Source organism: Triturus cristatus, chromosome 3_1 (assembly GCF_964204655.1).
Source record: "Triturus cristatus chromosome 3_1, aTriCri1.1, whole genome shotgun sequence".
NCBI classification, from domain to species: Eukaryota; Metazoa; Chordata; class Amphibia; order Caudata; family Salamandridae; genus Triturus; species Triturus cristatus.
This window is the reverse complement of record NC_140583.1, coordinates 279,189,028-279,208,386: the sequence shown is the minus strand read 5'-3', so window position 1 is coordinate 279,208,386 and position 19,359 is coordinate 279,189,028. Positions and strand designations below refer to the sequence as shown.

Genomic DNA, 19,359 nt, shown 5'->3' with positions numbered 1-19,359 from the left:
GAAAGAGTAACATTGAAGGGGAAATAGCAAGGAGGAAGGGAATAAATAGTATGGAAAACAGTAAGAGAAAAGAGAAAAAAGGAGTAGGGAAATACGAATAGTGAAGGAGTAGGAGGAAGCAGGTAAAGGAAAGAGGGCAGATGGAAGGTAAACGATGGCGCTGTAAGGGGAGAGGGAAGGGAGTGTCTATTATTATTTTGCGATCGTTAAATGGCATTTTGCCACATGCCAGACCTTGCACGGTGAAAGACTTTGCCTTACAGGGGCAATATGAAGATGCGTGCCTGTGTCAGTGCCAGTCATGCAGCCATCTATTCAGGCGTTACCCTCGAACCAGCCCTTGAAATGGAAGGCAAGGGTGATGCTACATATAGCAAACAGCTGGGCCAAGAAAACACCTTCTCACCTTCCTCCAGCGGAACTAAACACCTACTGTCGACACCTTAGAAGAGAAACGGGTAGAGGAGTAAATACAACCGAGCATGCACGGGTGCCCTGAGGCCAGTCGGACTCACTCGTGCGCAGGCTGCGTGGGAGCGGCGGGCTCGTCCAGGTACCAGTCATCGTAGTTTGGCTCCTCTGCGGCGCCCAAGGTCCCGGGTTCCGATCCGTCCACGGACATGGTGCCCACTGCTGGTCAACGAGAAGGCAAGGGGTCCCCCGGGGATGGCACCACGCTGCCCTCCCGGACTGCTCTCGACGTCAGACGTCCAACCTTGGAGACTGCCAGGGCACGGGTGGACACCCCTCCGGGTTTCTCTTCAGGGGGCAGGCGTCCCTACAGCCTGCGGAGAGAAGCAGAGAGAGTGAAGAGAGTGCCACGCCGGAAGGGACAGTCTTATCCGAGGATTACCGGCCCTGAGGTATTTCTTAATTGGGGCCTTGCCGCCCGGAGACGCTGAACTGGGTCAGGCGGGACGGTGGCGGCCTTTGTTCGGCCTTAAGCAGGGATTTCGCCAAACACTGCGGAGATCAGGGGTGCAAGGCCGGGTGCCACTTCGCTTGTGACACCCTCTCGTGTAGGGGCGGGAGACTGTCCCGCAAGGGGCAGCGGGTCGGCCGAGGTGACTCAGAGCTGTGAGGCGCCCACTACCTGCACCAACAGGCCGAGCTGCAGGGCGGCAGAGGTCATGGACAGACCCAGAGGGGAACCAAGTAAAGGGCACTGATTAAAGTACAGCAGCAGAGCAGGGTTTGCTGCAGCCTCAACGTGTTGAGCCTCATGAATTATTTTAATTGATCCAGTTATCTTATCTCAGAATCACCTCAGCTACCGCACTAAACCCATCAGGCCCTCCGATGGATCTTGTTCTGTGCTGAATGGGACCAAAATACAATTATCATATGAGGACCTGGAATAAGATAATTGTATTGTATTGCAATTGTTATTTATATAGCGCTTACTACCCCTGACAAGTCGTCAAAGCGCTTTTTCGGCGAGTCCGGGACTCATAGAGGATTTGTGTTGGATTAGTATAGTGAAACATGCAAGTACATTTTAACCCGTTTACAGGAGGCGATAAATTTGCCGCAGTGCGGGGCGTTTCATTATGTGGGCGGGGCCGCGTCGGCCCACAGACGTGCGCAGCACTACCGAGGTAGTGCTCGCGACGGCCGTTGGCCGACGGGCGCACTTAAAGGGTTAAGTGGTGGTTAGGTCAGTCAGTTATTTGGATTCGGGAGGATAGCAGAAGGATAGAAGAGGAAAAAAAAGGTTTGAATTTATATAGCACTTGTTACCCCTGATGGGGTGTTGAAGCACGCTACTCCCGTACCCCATCCATTTGTGCTGAATTAGTATGGTGAAATATGAAAGTAATTTGAGTGGTGGATATTAGTCAGTTATTTGGAGTGAGAAGGATAGCGGAGGGATAAAAGGGGAAGAGAGGTTTGCATTCATGTAGCACCTGTTACCCCTGATGGGTGTTAAAGCGCTTTTCTGGCGAGTAGGATGCTACTCCGGAACCCATAAAGGATTAGTGTTGAAAATTAGTATAGTGAAATATGAAGTAATTGGAGTAGTGGATATGTTATTCAATTATTTGGATTGAGAAGGGTTGGGGAGGGGTAGAAAAGGGAAAAAGGTTTGCATTTATATAGCGCTGGTAACCCTGATGGGGTGTTGAAACGCTTTATTGGCGAGTAGCACGCTACTCTGGAACCCATAAAGGATTACTGGTGAATTAGTATAGTGGAATATGGAATTTGAGAAGTGAACATGGTAGTCTGTTATTTTGATCGAAAAGGATAGTGGAGGGATAGAAGAGTGAAGGTTTTTTTTTTGAGGTCATAGCAGTAGGAGGAGGCTATTGGATGAGTAAAAAGGGTTTTTTGAGGGGAAGAGTCAGAGGGAAGAGTATAGAAAGGTTTGTTTTGGGGGATCGATGTAGTAAAAGAGGTGTCAGATGATGAAAGGAGGGGTAGAGTACGAGAGAGTCTAGAAAGGGTTCTTTTGGGGATCATAGTAGTGGTATGGGGTTTGGGATAAATGAGCGAGTGGATGTGGAGGATATATTGATAGATGTATAGGGTGAGAGGTAGGGTTGTGCATTGGAAAAAGTATTAGAAAGAAGTTTGAGATGAGTCAGAAGGTTGGGCTGGAAGATATATTGAGAGAAGTATAGGCTGAGAAACAGGGTAGTGCATTTGAAATGCTAAATTAGAATAAAGTGATAAATATATAGATCCATAAGTACATTGAAAGTATATAGATGCATAAAGGAAGTAAGTATATGTAGATTAAAGATATTGATAGAGGTACAGGACGAGAAACAGGATAGTGCTTTGGATATGCTTTTTTAGGAGAAAAGTAACAGACACACAGATCCAAGTACATGGAAGGTACATAGATGCACAATGGAAGTAAGTACATGTAGACCAGAGATGATTTTTATTTATTTATTTGTTTATTTTCAACAACATAATTATTCTACATGTTTATACAAAGCAATACACAAAGATAGGTACATATTTATAATGAAAATAGATATGCTGTAAATTTCTGTTTGCCTATGGTGCTTATGTGGGGAAGAGCCAATTCTTGAGTAGTTTTCTGAAGATAACGTTTTTGTCGGTGGACCTTATGTTGGGAGGTAAAGAGTTCCATAGTTTGGCTGCTTGAACAGAGAAGGATGTACCACCCATGTTTCTTTTCTTGTATCTTGAGATTTTGAGATGAGATGCCCCTCTAGAGCGGAGGTTCCTTTGTTGAATGTGTTTGGTGATTTTATTCCTGATGAAGAGCGGTCCCATTCCATATATTGCTTTGTGGGTGATACAAAGTAGCTTGAACGTGGATCTTCTGGCAACCGGTAAACAATGCAGGGCTTTCAAGGCAGGTGAGATGTGGTCTCGTGGTTTGATATGCAAGAGTAGTCTCCTAGCAGAGATCTGAATCAGTTGTAGTCTCTTCATAGTCGTTAAAAGTGATCTGTGGTAGAGGCTATTGGCGTAATCGAGTTTGGACAGAACAAGGGAGATGGTAGCTTGGACCTTGTGTGGAAATCCCAAATGAGGGAAAATTAGTCGCAGCGTTTTTATAGTGACAAAGCTTGATCTTGCTAGTTTGTCCACTTGGACATTCATCGACAGCTTGGAGTTCATGGTCATTCCAAGGTTTCTTACTTACTTCGATACTTTAGGCAGTGATCCCAGCTCATCAGGCCAGGCGGCATGCGGGTCATAATGTTTCCAATCGCCACACGTGAGTATTTCTGTTTTTTGAAGCATTCAATTTGAGATGGCTCCTAGTCATCCACTGATTCACGACTCTGAGACAACTGAAAATTTGGGTTTTTCCAATGTCGTTGGGGCATTCCAGTTGAAGGAGTATTTGCGTGTCATCTGCATAGTTATAGCACGTGAGGTGAAATTGATTGATCAGTACCGGTAATGACTTCATGTAGATATTGTAAAGCATGAGCGAGATGATAGAACCTTGAAGGACCCCTGTTTTTGTGGAGTATGGTTTGGACTAGAAAGGTGAGGTATGGATGACATTGGTTCCGTTTTGAAGGTAGGACGCGATCCAGTCTAGAGCAGTTCCCTCTATACCCGCTTCATAGAGTAAGCATTAATAAGTCAAAACAGACTCCCAGGAAATTTCCACCACCCAACTAGTTGGTCACGAATCAGCTTAATTTAGCCCCAGAAAATACTGAAGCACAATCAGCAGAGTATTTTGTCTAAAATTGTTATTTTATCTCATTTCAAATGATGAGCATTCAAAAGTTTTAAACTGAACAGATATAATAAGCATTCAACAAGCTTGTAAAATCCAATTGTGAATGGGAGCTATCGGCAGGGAGTGTTACAAGTGAGGGCTGACGTGCATCTGTGGAGCTGTGCATGGGGTCTGGAGCTAACACAGGAGGGAGGGATCTAGCTCCAAAATGAGATGCACGGCACCACGCCTTTGTCCTCAGTATTTTAGGAGCAGGGATGGATTTAGAGCGACGTGCATTGTGCGAGGCGGCTCCGCATTGTATGTGCAAGAGGTGCTGCATGTATAACACTGAGGTGTGCTGGAAAGGCACATTCAGGGTTTGCTTTATTGGTTTATTTATTTCCCTTGGTGAGTTGTTCAGCGCAACGTGTGCTACGGCAGAACGCTGCAATGTGTTGATTGGTGTGATCAGTGTTTAATAGCAGGTGGCAGTGTGGGGGATCCATTCACGACGAAGGGGTACATTAGCGGAGCTGTATGTGACTTTCCTCCTGAAAAGAAATACATTAATTGAACGCCAGACCCAGCAAGGTATGGATGGCTGTCCGTCCCTCTGTCCCCTGTGTGCACGGTTGGAAAGGGCGCGCAAGAGCCAAGGGATGGAGCGCTGCCGGGTGTGCGCATGGGGCACAGCGCAGGAATAGCTTGGGAAACTACAGGAGATGGAGGAGTATGGGCAGACCAAAGAATACCGTCTGTGCTAGACGGCCTGGGGATGTTAAAGGTCAGGACTGAGGCACATGGATTCACCTCAGTGAATGCCCAGCCTGGGAGTCCAGTGGCAGGCGGCCGCTCAAGGCCAAGGTGCATCATTCGAGCAGCAATGGAACTGAAGGAGGGCAACATCAGGTCCACAGTGGGGCTCATCTGCAGGCTTGCGCGGACTCCCCAATACTGGCATTGCAGGCAGAGGCAGCAGGCCAACACTGTGACACACCAGCAGGTCGTAGGTTGTGCCTCAGTCATAGAACAGCGGTCTAGGTGGAGTGTCAGGGTTCGGGCCCATCACCAGTACTTAATTTGTGCAGGTGGTTGATGATGATCAGGATTGACACCGATTTTGGGGGACCAGGACTTATTTTTCATCATATGACTTTGAAGCAAAGTGAGATAGAGAAAAGAAGAAAATGGGAAAAGAAGTAGGAGAGAAAGATAGGAAAACGGGGACAAAAGGAGAAAGCAGTGACGGGAAGTGTAGGGTGATGAAAGAAAGAGTCGAGAGGTGAAATCAAGACTAGGCAGCCGTAACATTCAGCCATCACTTCATTGGGCATCACCTGCTGCTGCATACTGAGAAAATGTATTTTTATTATTTAGCAATTTATAATAATAATTATACTTTATAAAGTAAACACTGCACATCAATGTACCTTTGAGTGTCAAGGGAAGGGGTAGTAGGTCATGAATGGGGTGCATCCATTAGGTCCTGGCAGATAGAAGCACCACACCTGTGTCCAACCAGATTAATGTGTACAAGGGCCATGAAAGATAAAAGGTGCCAGGGTGCCCAATGTATGGTGCAGAGAACCAGGGACTCAGTGGCATTAATGCTGAGCACAAGAGGAAAGTCTTGAGGTCATTCGCAAACAGAATGAAGAACTTTGTGAAACCCTCTCGACCTGGTTTGGTGACTGGTATCTTGGTAGCTGAGCCAGGGATTGGGAGATGGCGGAGAGGAGACTGGAAGAGCTAGAAGATCTTTGCTAAGCCACTTAGTGCAGGGTAGCTGGAGGCTTACGGACTACACCCAGTGTGTGCAATGATGACCTGTCCTTGCCAGGGCACCTAGGTCTTCGGAGTCAAGTGGACAGTAAAGAGGATTGGCAGGAGGGTTGATGCTTCAGAGGCACCATCATTGGTGGAGGTGGTGGTTTTGGAGGTAAAGGAACATGTTTTGAACAACTAGAAAACCTGTTGACAAGAAAGTTGTGGCCAATGGTGTCAAACGTAGCTGAGAAGTCCAGTACCCTTCGCGCATGTCTGGCTTTAGTAAGGTACAAGGACCAGTTTCTCCTTCGATGTTCAGCGAAGTAGTTTCTGGCCTGCCCCAGCAGTCTTCAATAATGATAATGAAGGGAATTTTAGATGGAGGGCACAAAAGAGGTGCATTAGCAGACCTCTGTATATAAACTGGATCAAACAAGCATTGGCAAAGTCAATAGGCTCACCTATCAGTACCCCGGTCTACTCCAATCTATGCTACTCACTCCATGACACAACATGCCACTCCACTCTATGCCCCTTCACTCCATACCATTTACCCCACTCCCCTCTACTCCACTCCAAACTATCCCACTGGACTCCACTCCAACGTACCTCAATCTACCCCACCCCACCCAGCTTCACTACAATCTACCCCACTCCAATCGACCCAATACACCCCACGCCACTCTATGCCACTCTATCCCACTCCACTCTATCCCACTCCACTCCAACCCCCCTCAGTCCAATCTTCCTCACCCCAATTTACCCACCCCACTTCACCCTGCCCCAATCTAGCCCACTTCACTATACCATCTTTGAGTGGGCAGATGTACAGTTTAAGCCCTGCTGCACCTGTTCAGCCAACAATGAAAAGTTTTTAAGGACAGATGATATTGCGCAAGTTCAGTGCTTAATTTGTAAAATAATAAGTGCCAGGGCCCCGACCAGGAGGCCGCTGCAGCTCGCACCACCGTTTGCCCCATTTTCGCTGCCAATTACGGTACCAAAACAACTACTAACCATCTCTCTCACCTGCAAGTGCGACCGTTCAGATTATTCCAGGTCCCCAAAGCTAAAGGAATGGCTGAGGAGACAGGTATTAGTATTTTTTTAATGTATATTGTATTCATAAACAATCGTTGTTCTGCTCATCTCTAAATTTGATGAGCAGCGCCACCATGTGGCAGAGTATTGCAAGTGTGGTGATGATAATTAAGTGCCGGTGCAGAGGACCAGAAACCACTGGCTCAAATTAAGCACTGAGTAAGTTGCATATGTATTAGATTGCATACTGGCTCTGCAGAAAAGGCATCTTTTGACATGATCATGCCCTGTGAGGTGTCTAGCCATCGGAGATTCAAGTTGAATTACTAATGAGAACTCATCAGCGAAATTCTCCAAAGGTTAATGCCTCATGAGGAATCTGGGAAGGGACTGTCTCACCGCCTCCTTCCATTCACGTGAAAGCACCTTCGAGAATGCTCCATGTAAGGTAGGGTGACCAGACGTCCCGGATTTCCCAGGACAGTCCCGTTGTTCAGAGGACTGTCCCGGTGTCCCTACACTTTTCTTAATTTTAGGAAAATGTCCCTGTTTTTGGGAAAAAGATCAGGTCATTCTGCAAAGCAGAATTGAAGTGTATGCGCTTCATTTACAGGCTCCTCTGAAGACTGAAAGTAATTTATCTGTTGCTGACACGCAGCACAGGAGGGGACTCTGCAGACTCCCAGCAAGGGGGGAGAAAAGGTGGGTAGGAGGGCAGGGGGAGTTCAGGGTGGATGAGGTCCTGCTATATGTACACACATTTACAAGCCTATTGTGCGTGTGTATATATGGGCACATATTTACAAGGCCATTCAAAAAAACGTGACAGGCCAGATATAGAAGAAAGACTAAAGGTTTTAGTCCTACTTTTATGTCTGGCCTGTCCGGGTTTTTGCTTCTCAAAATCTGGTCACCCTAATGGAAGGGCAGACTTTCAGGCTCTTTATTTTGGAATTGAATGAAGAAGTCCTCCGCATGCCCTGTTGAGTTGTTTCGGGAAGGATGAAATAGCCTTCAGATGTTAAAGGTGTTCTGAAGGTTCAGCACTCTGAACAAACACTCATTTCATCCTCATCAGCGTCAGTATAATCTATTCTCATCTGGAACCTCCGAGGCACCATGAGTCAGGAGGCTGGTCTCTGACCTCAGGAGCAGCTGCCTCTGCTGTTCAAGCATTCTCATTACCCGCATTGAAGGAGCAGATTCAGGTGCGGCAGCGTACTACTCAGCTGAAGCCGCATGAGGGCGGTCGCAGTGATGGCGCGGAGGGGCTGCCTACCCCAGGTTTTTCATGGCGGTCATGAGGAAATATGGCTGCTGTGAGAAAAACACTTTCTGTACCAAAATGTGTTTGAATGTTCTGTTTTTGACTGGCTACCATAGCTGCAAAGTATCATGGTCCGCCCAAGCTGGTGCAAGAACTGCCATTGCGAGCATTACAAGATCAGACTGGAGAAGAAATGGGGGGCCTGCAATTCGCATCTGCCTACACTGAACATTTTAATGGAAGACTTATGCTTCAGAACCATGTTGTCACAGTAGTTAAATCAGACCAGGATTTGAGGCTGCAACAGAGAAATCGCCTTGCCCGCTAAAGAAGGGTGATAGGCAAGAAAGTAAAAAAAGGATCAGTAGAGAAGTTCTCTGAGGAAAAAGAAGAAAAAACATATAATCTGCATGCTGGCCTTCAGAAAGGCAGATACACTTCTCGGCAAACCAGGAAGTTCTGATGAATGCTTCCTCCCTTTGTATACTAGGTGGAGTCAAGGGTCATACACTTTTATCATGGATACGTCGTTGATGTATGTGAGAGGGGGCGTTTGCTCACAGCGTAATAGCATAAGGACTGATGCTAGGTAAGGAGTTAATGCCTATTAGAGTGTCCTGGGACGAGGATTAACAGAAGGATCTCTTATTGCGATAAACAGTTACAGAGTAGCCAGGCTTTCTAGAACTTCCTGAACACCAAATGATTAGAGCGGCAGCGCAAGACATTCAATGCCTTGGCCATGGGAGAGGAGAAGAGGTGGGCCCCCAAGAAGTGTTCTAGTATTAGGAAGATTAGGAAGGTGGCAAAGATAAAATGGTTTCCATGTAAATTTAGGGATCATGAAGAGATTTAGGGCAGATACATAGGCTTTTAAGAGTTGCAATTTTGTCTATAGGAATGCAGCGCTCTTGCTTCAGACGATGAGCAATGCACATTCTATGGAGTAACTCCACAAGAGGCAGGAAACTGTGTGCTGCCCTAGCTGAAGACAGTGAGTCAGGTACACTGACAGGCCAAGTAGAGTGAATCACAGTTGTCCTGGTTGTATCCATCTCCCACCGAGAAGAGATGGAAGAGAGACCTAGAAGGTAGCAAAGAGAAAATACTTTTCAGGACCTGGAAAAGCAGCTGACGGAGACTTTTAAGACAAGGGGTGAGAGTGGGCGTATGAAAGATCGAGACTTTGAGATTATTCACAGATTTCACTGGGATCGGACAGAAGCCCAAGTCGGAGGACACCAGCCTGTAGACCATAGAGCGGCGGATCCAGTTCTAGAATTCTGGGAATCGTGTGGGGCAAAGGGGATAGGTTGACTGAGGTGCACTCAAAGAGCTGTGTGCAGACTGGAGCAGACTAGGGGGCATTGCTGAAGGATAGGACTGAGGGCCACTAGAGGCTGAGCGCAGTCCCATTATGGTATAAAGGGTAGCAGTGCGGTCATTTACAGGAGGGCGTGAGGGACATTTGCAAGAGAATTGGTCAGATCATGAGCTGCAGAATCACAGATGGCTACAACCTAGGATTGAGGGGAATGACAGCAGTGCTTGCCGTCGCTGCTCTAGAATACGATGCTGGAGGATGGGAAGCAGCAATCTGATTGAGATGTACTTTGGCGGAGCTGTGCAAGGACCCCGTACTGGGGAAGCATAGGGTGCTTCGTACTGCACTTAGGGGTAGAGCAATAGCTGGGCGCGACCCCTGCACAGGAGTGGCATAGGCTGCGCGGTGTAGGACTGAGGAGCATTGACAGAGCGGCACCTGCCCCTTCTACTGGAGTGGTGCCCAGTGCTGCTGCATGGTGCATTGGCAGAGCAATCGATAGGTGCTGAAGAGCAGTATAGGCAGTGCTTAATTTGAGCCAGAGCTTTCCGGTGCTGAGCACCAGCACTTAAGTGAGCTATAGAGGATGGAAACAGTGTCCGCGCTCTGCAGGGCCACTCTACTGGAGGTAAACGGGGCTCTGCTCAGGGCAGAGGGGCTTTGGCGGAGCCGTCTGCGGGCCGGAATGCCGCTGCAGGTCAGACTGAGAAGCCCATGGCCAGGTTCAGTCTCTGGGCTCCAATTATCTTCTGTAATTACATTTCCTTTTATGCGAAGCACAATATCTAGCTGGCAAAAGCTGGAATCAATTCTCCAGGCTGAGGATTCATTGCCCGTTTTTATTACGTTCAGATGGATCCGGCATTTAAATCTCTGCGGAGAAAAGTCAACAGATGCGCGGAGAGGAAGGCAGCGAGGCGTGATGTATCGACAGTCGTTAAAATCCATGTCTAACATTGTTAGGCGATAATAATTTTTCATGCATGAGAACCCTGCATGGCAGCCTGCATCAGCGAAGCCGCGCGCGGAATACATTACACGGCGACGTCAAAGCAAACAAAGGACTGAGGATATCTATATATTAATTAGCCCCAGAAAAGAAGGATTCATCACCCAAGTGGATTACTTCACAGAACCTGTGGCATAAATGAATCATCCGAATGTAGACGATAAATATTCACGTATTTTTACTGTAAATCTTATTGAACCTCGATCGAGCTTCCAATAAATTAAATTGTCACTAGGCCAAAAAAGATGAATCGTTCAGAGCGTGGAATCAAGTGGATGGTGTAAAAGCGTTCTTCTGTCAATGTATTAAAGAGTCATAGAATAAGAGACTCATCCGCCAATGATTAAAGCAAAGATTCTACAATTAAGGGCCAGATGTGCGAAGATTCTGGTTGCAAAAGTTTTCATTTTAAGGTGCTCGGGTTTCTTATAGAAACTGGAGCTGCTTTAAAAATAAAAAGCGTGTTTCCATTTTGGAAAACGTCAGAGATAGGTGGCAGTGGGACCCTGGACTAGGGGTGGGCGGAATTTGCGAAATTCACTTTCGCAAACTATCGCGAAAATGTTAAAAATCCCCGCAAACACGCGGAAATATCGCGAAGACGCAAAGTTTTTTTCCCGCCCGTTCGTGGTATTTTCTGCGTGATCGCGGCTCGCCAACTTACCCATGCGGTTGCTCACGGGCGCGAGAACTCAATCATCTCATACTCTCGCGGTGCATGATCGCGAGAAGAAAGACGTGATCGCGCAACAAATGACGTGATCGCGTGACAAATGACGTTAATGCGGGCGCGAACTGTTGGGAGACAGCGCAAATGGCTACCAACAATCCAACATCTCGTGGAGAACGCGACCGGATCGGGAAAACTTGTCGGCGAACGCGGGGATTCAGGTAAGGCGATCGCATGCACGCAAGAATGTATTTTTTTACAGCGCGAGCAAGAAAAGAAATTCTGGTAAGATGCAGATTGCGGAAATTTTGACATTTTCGCGCTCTCCGCGGAACGCGAAAATGTCAAATTATCGCAATTTCCGCGAGCGGAACGGAATTTTAGCCCAGGTCTACCCTGGACCACTGCCTACGCCCCCTGATGCTGCTACCATGATAGACAGTAGTGAAGGTGTTCAAGGGGATTCCAGTCCCCTTTGCGAATCGGTTACCACAGCAACTTGGGAGCTGATAACTTTTCAATGGTTTGCTATAGGATGCCAATTTGGAAGGGGGCGCCTAAAACAAACCCCCTCCAAATTGCAAATCGGTAGCTGTTTCAAAACCCATTTAACAATTCAGAAAATCTTCTCTGAACCATTAATTGGGTTTAGTACATTACAAACAGGGGTGGGCACAGAATTCCGCTCTGCTGCGGAGTTTGCAGAGTTTTGCCTTCTCCGTGCGGAGTTCTGCAAAACTCCAAAGTGACACAGAGCGGAGTTTTTTCTCTCACAGCAGCTCGCCAATGTTAAGTCGGCGAGCGCACGGACAAATCACAGCAGATCTCCTCCGGGCGAGATTTCCCAAAACGCGTCACGGCAGGTTGCAACCTCTCGCATTTAGAAATCTGCCACTCGCGCTGAGGAAGCGGCCACTCGAGTATAATATTTACGCGAGCGGCAGAAAGAAGCGGCACCCTCTGCAATGACGTGCAGTGCCATTCTCGCTGATTTTACAGCACAGGACAAACTCCTGACGCTAAAAATCATTGTAAGCAGCGCAACTTACCACACTCCGTCGCTCGCGGAACTCCGCAGAGCGCAGCAGAGTTTTTTCGCCGCTTCGTTGAGCTCTGCAGAGCAGAACTCCACCCACGCCTAATTGCAAACATGTTTTAGCAGTCACATACACTCTACTTCAGATAATGAGAGGGTTTGCAACCATAAAACACATTAGTACTTCTGGCCCTCAATTCCCAGTACATTATAAATCTGTAGGAACTAGAAGGAAATCTACCCATATGTTAAGTAAAGTTGCCATATAAAAAGGGCATGCCACATCGCATGCATTATGCGGCCTCAAGAGGCAGCATTTGATTTATCCCCCAATTCATACATGACTATCTCAAGCAAGAAAAACACGGTTACCCTTCAATCTACAAATACATAAAACTATATTTATGAAAAAATTAAATTGGTGCAACCTTAATTAAAACTGATCAATTTAGAATAAGGGCGAGATAACACAGTAGATCTCGTTTTTCCGTAGCTATCAGTGTTTTAAGGATTAGAGACTTAAGACCTCAAGTGATAAAACAGAGTATTTGGGAACACAGTATGATAGAGCAGTGATTCTTAACCTGTGGTCCGTGGACCCATTGGGTCCGTGATGCTTACTCAAGGGTCTGCAATGGTTTAGAAAAATAAACATTAGCAGACTAAGAAAGTATATATACTTAAAAAAGCAAAATTAAACATTACAAAATGCTCTGTGTGAAGGAATTTGAAATTGGAGTTTAGAAATTGCTTATACTGATTTGTGGAAAGAGGACAAGTACAGCTAAAGGAATCTAGTATTGATGCATGGTGGCCGCAATTGAAGCACTGATAAATACCGACAAAAAGAGAGCATGCATTTGTAGCAAAAAAAGACGCCAACATGATGCGCTGGCTTTCAACATATCACTTCGTCTTTTATAATGAAAACAACATTTTGAAATGCTCCAATGTGCCTATTAAAATTAATATTTCGATTTCTGCATTCTTTGGTCTGTGAACTAAACAAAATGTTAGATGATTTGTCAATTTAATGCAAACTTGTTTCTGTATTTGTGTGCATTATTTTAAGGTTCAAATCATAGAATTGCAAAGGTGGGGGTACCTGACATCCAGTAGTGATTCAGTGGGGGTCCACAGATGCCAAAAGGATGGAACCCCTGAACTAAAGGAATAAACAATTCCTCACTGCATTGTCATGGATTTAGTAGGGAGGAGGCTGGGGAACAGCAACCTCCTCCAAACTCCATAGAAGACAGGCTGGCTCTTATGATCCGTGAGTGAGAGGCGAGATGTTTCACCTGCAATGCCCGAGAATATCACTTAGATTGTATTAAGAGCAAAGTGACCACGTCTGGTAATGAAAAGAGGACTGTATGGAAGGGCTGGTGACCGGTGAGGAAGACTGAAGTGTGTCTGAGCAGCAGCACCTCTGTTTTAGATCGACTGAGGCAAGGCCGATTAAGCCCAGGCCACTCTTGGATCGGAGGAAAGCACACCCTTGCATGGTGGTGGTTTCCCAGATCCCACGTGACATGCCAAATGTCCGCAGTGCACTTGTGATAGGAGCAACTGAGTCGGTCTAAGATATGGCCAATGAGAACCACATAGGGGTGGAGGGATTGGGTACAATGCTGACCCTGGAGCAAAACTGCATTTGTAGTCAAAGACTAGATGATTTCACCTGAAATTAATAGAAAATAACTATAAACACACGTGTTACTCCCACCCAAACTATTCTGAAGGTCATCTACAGTGACAGGGAAAAAGGCTGTGAATCCATCCACCTGATGTCATGCAGTGGCCGTAGAAGATCAGTGTACGGTATGGGAACTGGTGCTTCAAGGTGAGTAGTTCTTTAATATTCAAAGGGATGTCTTGGTACTCCAATGCAGGAGTTGCTGCTTTGAATGTGAGAACAGATTAGAGGAAATCCTGGATTTCCTGATCTTTACCATGCTGGACTGACCAGAAATTGACCAGTAGTTAGTTGGCCTTTCCTGGATCTGTCTCTTTTACCTTCGGTGATGAGGACATGTACTGTGCCTGGAAGAGCCCATTGCACTAACTGTTGCCCCGCTCTGTCTTTAGAAAAAAGGTCAGCGTTCGTGAATTGTTTTGCATTGTATTGTGTTGCACTGCAGCATTTGTAACGTTGATTCATGCAGTGCTCAACCGGTCTTGTGGTGTTTATGGTGGTGTTTCACAGAGCCCCTTGCCACAGAGTCCTGAAGATGATTTTTTCTGCAAGTTTATTTTATTTAAAAAAAAATACCTCAAAACCACTTATTGCTAGTCAGAGACAGTTTGACTGCTAGCTGTCACTGCTTCCAGGTTAATCAATTTTAAAACATTTTAGTTTCAAGACTGCTACCTATTATTGTACATGTACTCGGTCTTCCTTCTGTTGTTTCGCATATTTCATGCATATTAGTTTGCTTACAGACCTAGGCAATATTTTTTCTTTTTGTCTTGCAGGAAATGCCTTAAAAAGATCTGGATTCAAGAGGACCAGCAACAGGGATCCCTCAACCATCCTATCTGCATTGTGGATGGCAATCCCTGGGTTGTAGGATGACCCATTACTTCTTTGTGTCTCATAAACTTTGATTCCTCTGAATCATAGTCCTTTCCAGTTACGGAAGGATTCATCTCCCAGTAGAATACAGCACTTCTCCAGGGATGAAGGAATCATCCACCAGTAGAGTGTATGGCTGATGTGAGTCCCAGGCAGCCAGCTTGTGAAATACCCCACAGATAGGCCTTTAACGATGGACTGGCCAAATGATATTTAATAAAGGCATTAAGGCATTGCTACACCCACTCTATATTTGACTAACTCTTGATTTGTGTTGACAGTTCCAAGATGTATTGTGCCTACAAATACTAGAACACACCAGTAGCACTGATGCACTACCAGAAAACATCTTCCACAAAGCGCACCACAATACTCCAACTATAAACGAACTTCCACAAATAACACAGCCGCACCACTCCAATAGACAATCTCCCTTAACAGCAGAACAGCTGTACCACCAGACTTAGCAGCACATTTCTACTTCAAGACCATGCCCTTTTCCACAAGCTGCATTCTCAGGTCATGTATTAAATCTCAAAACAGGAATTAACACCGTAGCACTGGAAAATAATTTCCCACAACCAGCAGTTATGCAACATCTCAAAAGATTTAGAATAAGGAGCATAACTACACCATGGGATCAAAACATTTTCCATAGTGAGAAATTACATTGCAAAATAATAATAAGCCAGCAAGATCCCAATGCAGCTCTGCCTACAGACCCTACCATCTTCGACAAGTAGGTAGTGCCCAAGGATCACCGGAGCAAACCATTTCCTCTTTACTGCATAGGATTAACACAGACTGTTGTCTTCCTAAAGTATCCTGCCACACCACAGTACCAAAGAAACATTGGATACCTAGACATCTCCATTTTCAGACACACCCAATCAACACCAACATCTCTACAGGGCAGCAACTACAGCACAGCAGCAAACTCACTAACTTATGCAATTATCACACCTGCAGTGACAGCACAGCCACACTACAAGACTATCCCCATCTATAAACCATGCCATGCCAGTGCCTACATCAGAACAACTATACAACTACCCTACTATTTCAATCGTTCAAGCAACACAAACAATACCAAGATAAGAATTCCACAAATGAATGGTGACATAGAATAATGGCTGCACTCAAACGTCCTATGGAGAGACTCAGAAAAGCTATTCTATAAAACTTTCCAGTGCACATACACTAATACACTACACCAATGTTTCTTAACCTTTTGACTTCTGTGTGCCCCCACTTAATCATTACTGAAACCTGGGGACCCCCAAGGAACCATTCTTGGAATCTGGGGTCGCCACTGAGTCATTACAGGAAGATGGGATGATTTGAACCACAAAACAATACACACAAAAATACATAAACAAGCATTCATCAAACAAATACACAAATAATCCCATTTTATATTTAATTCACAATAAATGTAAAATAAACTATACCCTAAATTTTAAATAGGATGGTTGGAGCTTTTCAAAGTTAAACCGAGGCCACTCATCTTTCACAGTATATTACGAATGATGCACCTGTACTGCTCACATTAATCAATCTGAGGATGCGGACGCAATTTTTGTTCTCCAATTTCAAATTATTTTACATTTAAAGAATGTTTTAACATTTTCAATTATACAAGTTGCTTCTTTATTTATATACACTTTATTAAACTGCGAATACTATTTAATTTTCTAAGAAGTTGCGGACCCCCTAAGTAGGCTTCGCAGACCCCTCAGGGGCACCCGGACCACAGGTTAAGAACCACTACACCAACCTTCAAAAACATCCAGCCATAAACTCCAACATTGGAGGAGGTTGGCTGCACACATACCAAATCTTAAACAAGAAAACTAGACTACCCCTACTCTGGTGTTGGCCCACTTTCAACCCTGTTGATCTGGTAAAACCTGGATAAAAAAGACCCACGTCTCAACTATCACATATAGAAACACTGCTTTGAACACCGAGGTCCTAGTCACAAAGGCAGTTTAAAGTATGTAAAAACGTGTTTTGGTTGCACTTTTTTACATAATCTAACATCAGTGCTTAATTTGAGCCGGTGATTTCCGGTGCTCAGCACTGGCACTTAGTTAGCAGCACCGGCACTTATGACAGTCTGCCACATGGTGGGCTGCTTGTCTGATTTAGAGTGAGCACAAAAGTTGTTTACAAATTCAATATCGGTTAAAAAGGACTTATACCTGCCGCCCGTGCTAATCTTATAACTTTGGGGGCCTTGAATAGTCTGACCTGTCGCACTTGCAGGAGTGGGATGCTCAGTAGCTGGTTTGATGCGGTCATTGTTAGTGCCAGCAGGGGCAGTGGGTGGCGTAGGCAGCAGTGGCCTCCTGGTGGAGGCCCTGGCGGTACGGTTGATCTGCACCAGGAGCTCCCTCGCCTTCTCTTAGCTGCCTGTGAGATTTCTCACGGTGGAGGACTTTGATACAAAAACACAGGCATGCAACAAAGTAACGAGACTGTGCTTTGAGATTTGGTAATGAAAATGAAGTCTGAAACAATGAGACAAGCCTGAGAAAATGACATATGACGACGAGGCTGCGATAACGTGGAAGAGTCAATTATGGGCATTAGTAACAGAGAGACAAAAGTAACAACTAGAATCATAGATGTACTGGTCGCCAGCAATCACTCACCCGTTGCATGACGAGACAGAAGTTGAAGAAATAGAGACTGCAGGCAGCGATCAGAGCACTGGGCACAGAATATGCAAGTGTACAGAAGTACAGACCTGACATTCTACACAGAGTGACAATATCAGAGCACCAAACCCCGGCACGATGGTGTAACAAGAGCACGCGCAGTTAACTCGAGACATAAATAATGAATATCGGTGAACCTAAACACTGGCTCAAGAACTGCAGTTTCCTGCAACGCTCACAGGTCAACAGCAGAGTTAAATGGAGGACATTAACCTGAAAAACGTTAGTACGAATCGTGCAGGTGCCCGACGAGTCCAATCCACCCTGACTGAAGATGACAGCCCTACCAGTCAACACATGGGTGTTCCTTCTATTGGCCATATAAGCAAGCGGACAGGTCTGCCTTTGGCCACTCAGAGGAAAGATGGACCAGTGCGCCTTTGGTAGAGGAAGGAGGGCGGCGGGGACACTCTCAGCCCAAACTTAATTTGCATAGACAGGATCCTATTATTACGTAATACAGAATCACCCAGCATCAAAGGAAGAGTAATGGCCCCAGCAAGCCACTAGAACACCCTTCCTCCCACGGGCGCCAGCAGTTCCCATTATTGCACATCCCCCCACTGGCACCAGTGACATCTCCATTGCCACATCACAGCACATGCCTGTCACAGACAGCCACCACTTCGGATTAAACACTGGCACAGCACGTTTCCTACCCGGTGTGCCACACGTACACCATCACACAACAGTGTCTCCCACAGTTCAATCACCACAGGGCTCTGCCTTAATCAAACTTCACCGCTGCACCATCATAGAAGATTGTCCCATGCAGGCACTACAACTGCATCAGCACCGCTCAACGACCCCACAGACACCACACCTGCTGCTAAAACACACACCCTCCCGCAACCCCCACAACTGCATCCTCAGAGCAAACTATCACTTTCATCACATCACTAGGAGTTTCACGGTACCATCACGGAACCTTGCACCCACCCTCTCCTCCACAGGCACCTCCACTGGATCAGCAGAGCGTGCAGCCGCCAACAGGCACAGCGGCTGCACTATCACAGCACGATGGCGCGCTACCTGCCCCATCGCTGTACAGCGCCTATCACAGGAAGCATAAATGGACCTTCACTGCAAGCTGCATCCAAGGGCACGCTGAGGCTGCGTAACAGCAGTACGCTTCCCACAGGCAGCACAGTCACAACAGGCCCCTTCTCATAGGCAGCAGAGTCACAGCAGGTCGCTTCCCATAGGCAGCAGGCAGCACAACACACTGCTTCCCATCGGCAGCAGGCAGCACAGTCACAGAATGCTGCTTCCCATAGGCAGCAGAGTCACAGCAGGCCACTTCTCTTAGGCAGCAGGCAGCACAGTCACAGCAGGCCGCTTCCCTTAGCCAGCAGGCAGCACAGCCATAACAGGCCGCTTCCCATAGGCAGCAGGCAGAACAGTCACAGCACACTGCTTCCCATAGGCAGCACAGTCACAGCAGGCCGCTTCCCATCAGCAGCAGGCAGCACAGCCACAACAGGCCGCTTCCCATAGGCAGCAGGCAGTACAGTCACAGCACGCTGCTTCCCATAGGCAGCACAGTCACAGCAGGCCGCTTCGTGTTGGCAGGAGGCAGCACAGTCACAAAACGCTGCTTCCCATAGGCAGCACAGTCACCGCAGGCCGCCTCCATTGGGCAGCAGGCAGCACAGTCACAGAAGGCTGCTTCCCATAGGCAGCAGGCAGCACAGTCACAGCAGGCTGCTTCCCAGCGGCAGCAGGCAGCACAGCCATAACAGGCCGCTTCCCATAGGCAGCAGGCAGAACAGTCACAGC

General features: G+C 46.6%; 1 protein-coding gene across 6 annotated transcripts in view; it reads right to left on the bottom strand.

The window, feature by feature from the left end:
* STRA6 (signaling receptor and transporter of retinol STRA6) overlaps positions 1-19,359 on the bottom strand; it is a 311,887-nt gene that overhangs the window by 213,307 nt on the left and 79,221 nt on the right. For 4 of the 6 annotated variants that reach the window (XM_085643895.1, XM_085643890.1, XM_085643892.1 and 1 more), the window contains one exon: positions 516-785. The exons of the other annotated variants lie outside the window; for them this stretch is intronic. In XM_085643895.1, the coding sequence (XP_085500021.1) occupies positions 516-564 (49 nt within the window). In that variant the 5' untranslated portion in view covers positions 565-785. The remainder of the gene's footprint in view (positions 1-515; positions 786-19,359) is intronic. 6 annotated transcript variants of the gene reach the window in all.